This window comes from Limulus polyphemus, unplaced genomic scaffold, assembly GCF_000517525.1.
Source record: "Limulus polyphemus unplaced genomic scaffold, Limulus_polyphemus-2.1.2 Scaffold9056, whole genome shotgun sequence".
Classification (NCBI taxonomy): domain Eukaryota; kingdom Metazoa; phylum Arthropoda; class Merostomata; order Xiphosura; family Limulidae; genus Limulus; species Limulus polyphemus.
In genome coordinates, this window is record NW_013674666.1 from 5,705 (window position 1) to 8,589 (window position 2,885).

At 35.4% G+C, this 2,885-nt stretch overlaps 1 protein-coding gene across 2 annotated transcripts in view; it reads left to right on the top strand.

The window, feature by feature from the left end:
* Window positions 1-2,885, top strand: part of LOC106475727 (muscle, skeletal receptor tyrosine protein kinase-like) — a 22,911-nt gene that overhangs the window by 3,834 nt on the left and 16,192 nt on the right. For both annotated transcript variants that reach the window (XM_013936398.2, XM_022379786.1), the window contains exon 3: window positions 936-1,060. In XM_013936398.2, coding sequence (XP_013791852.2) covers window positions 936-1,060 — 125 coding nt within the window. The remainder of the gene's footprint in view (window positions 1-935; window positions 1,061-2,885) is intronic.

The window sequence follows — 2,885 nt, forward strand, 5'->3', positions numbered from 1 at the left end:
TCCTAACGAACTAGTGAACTGGTAAAGTATTAGGAAAATAGTCTCACTCTCACACACACAAGAGAACAAAATCCTTCCTAACGAACTAGTGAACTGGTAAAGTATTAGGAAAATAGTCTCACTCTCACACACACAAGAGAACAAAATCCTTCCTAACGAACTAGTGAACTGGTAAAGTATTAGGAAAATAGTCTCACACACACACAAGAGAACAAAATCCTTCCTAACGAACTAGTGAACTGGTAAAGTATTAGGAAAATAGGGGGACTTGGTCATTTTGGTGAGTGTAATACTGGTTATTTCTATGCATATGCTGTATGATAGTGATGTGATATGGTGTAGATACATGTATATGATATATATGTTAAATTCCTGCTCATTATATTATGATGCTTCAAATGATGCCCGATTTTCAGGGTCTCGCGTGCTATATTTTATTATCATAATATTAACTATGCTCCACATCTTCTGTTTGTTTTTCTTTTTGAAAACTTAAAATAACTGGAAGTTAACGAAGCAGGTCAAGGTTGATATTTTATTTTATTTTTATTTGCCTTTTTTGTGTATCCTGCTTTTTTCACGAGGATTTTGTTCTCTTGTGTGTGAGAGACTATTTTCCTAATACTTTACCAATTCACTAGTTCGTTAGGAAGCTTTTGTTCTCTTGTGTGTGAGAGACTATTTTTCTAATACTTTACCAGTTCACTAGTTCGTTAGGAAGGATTTTGTTCTCTTGTGTGTGTGAGAGACTATATGTGCTCTGCTCACTACGGGTATCGAAACTCGGTTTCTAGCGTTGTAAGTCCGCAGACATACCGCTATGACACTCGTTTTCATAGTAGAGATGAAAAAATCATAAGTACAGCCAAAAATTGTGAGTTGGGATAAAAGTGAGTTGTGTTAATTTAAAAAGGATAATTATCTTTCATTTCTAGTGGCTCCATCTATCCAAGTGACGAGAACCGTTTACAACGTTACCTGGGGTTCAGAAGTCGAATTATCTTGCTCAGCTTATGGTGCTCCACCCCCTAGAATGTATTGGTTGAAGGATGAAAAGCAGGTAAGAAGGAATTGATAGAATAGAGGGAAGGCAGCTAGTCAGGAGCACCCGCCGCCAACCCTTGGGATACTATTTTCTGACCGAAATAAAAAGTGTGGAACGCATTTTGTGAGATAACAGGGAGCGAACAACAAACCCTCGGGTTCACAGTACGTTAGTCACTAGGCCACGCCCGACGGAAATAATGTTTTTAACAGTTAATATGATTTAATGTTTTATATGATACACTTTTCACAGAGATCTAGTGGCTGTAATGCACGCGCGCTCTCTGCATCTTCTGTAACACATCTCATTGGAGTTCACGCGTGTAGATCGTTATTTATTGAGTAACCTCTTAGAATGTAACGACGATTTTATGGTTAGTACAACTGTGGGGAGGGGGGCTCCCTATCCATTAACTGCATAAGGTTTGTTTGTTTGTTTGAACTTAAGCTCAAAGCTACAGAATAGGAATAGCAAGATTCGGTTGGCAAATGTTAACCAATAAAATGAAATACTCTGTAATTTGCCGTGTAGAAAAGTCCAGATATAGATTATACTTGGGGAAGAATAACTGCAAATTTGAGAAAGCATCATTAATTAGCCATAAAAATAGGGTTTTTTTAACACACATAACTGACACGTGACTCCATGCTCTCTTTAACAAATAACAGCCAACATAAAGATGGCATCCCTCCTCAGGCTGCAAGGCCTGTTTTATTCTTTGTTTCCACTTCTCACTCTAAAACTTACCATTGGCTTCCTTCTGACGTATCTGTTTGAACGCCCTGGGTAACAGAAAATCTTATGAAAGACTCCTTTCAGCAATTTTAACAGTGTAACTATCCCCAAGAATACGGTTTCATTAGCATTTTAGTTTATGATGCGGTACACAAAATCTTCTCATCACACACTAGTAACTGAATCAGTTAATTAGGTTTAACATTAAAACATTACACTAAATCGGTATTTTATTAATTATTTTGATGATCTTTTCTTTAATTCACTAAATTAATCAAGCCAGTTAAAACGAGGTGCTGTGGACATATTGTTGAGAAAAGAAAACGTTTTGTTAGTTCTGTAAATTTAAAGACCGTCCGTTCAACAAAAAACCTTTTTCAAAAGTTAGTGTAAGAGACTCTGCTCGACATTTATAAGGAATACGTTCATGAATGAGTCATCATTTATCAGGGTTAATTCTACTCTCGCTCTCATGCTAATGACAACGAGATGTCAAAGAGAGAAAAACAGTTATTTTTCCCATATTATGTTGTGGTTGTTTAATCGACAGATCTTAAGAAGGAAAACATTTACAGTAGAAATTAAACGAAGAATCTTTCATAGTTGTGTAATTAACTTGTATTTTTCACGGAGAAATTAGAACTTAGTGACGACAAAATTATCTCATGTCAGTTAGTCGTGAGGTTTAAGAGCAACATTTTTTTATAATTCCTAATTTTGAATGAAATTATTTTATGGCTAATTAATGATGCTTTCTCAAATTTGCAGTTATTCTTCCCCAAGTATAATCTATATCTGGACTTTTCTACACGGCAAATTACAGAGTATTTCATTTTATTAACATTTTGCCAACCGAATCTTGCTATTTTCCAGATACACTATCGAAAATTCAGATAAGATAGAACACATTATTAAAGATGTCATATCTGTGGTTATAAAAAAAGTCCGATATTACTAAATCTTTCATAAAACACCTGCAAATAATTATATGTGCTTATAAAGCATGTGACAATGACTAGATGTGCTTATAAAACGCCTGTCAACAACTACATGTGCTTATAAAACACCTGACGACAACTAGATGTACTCACAAAGCACCTGGTAA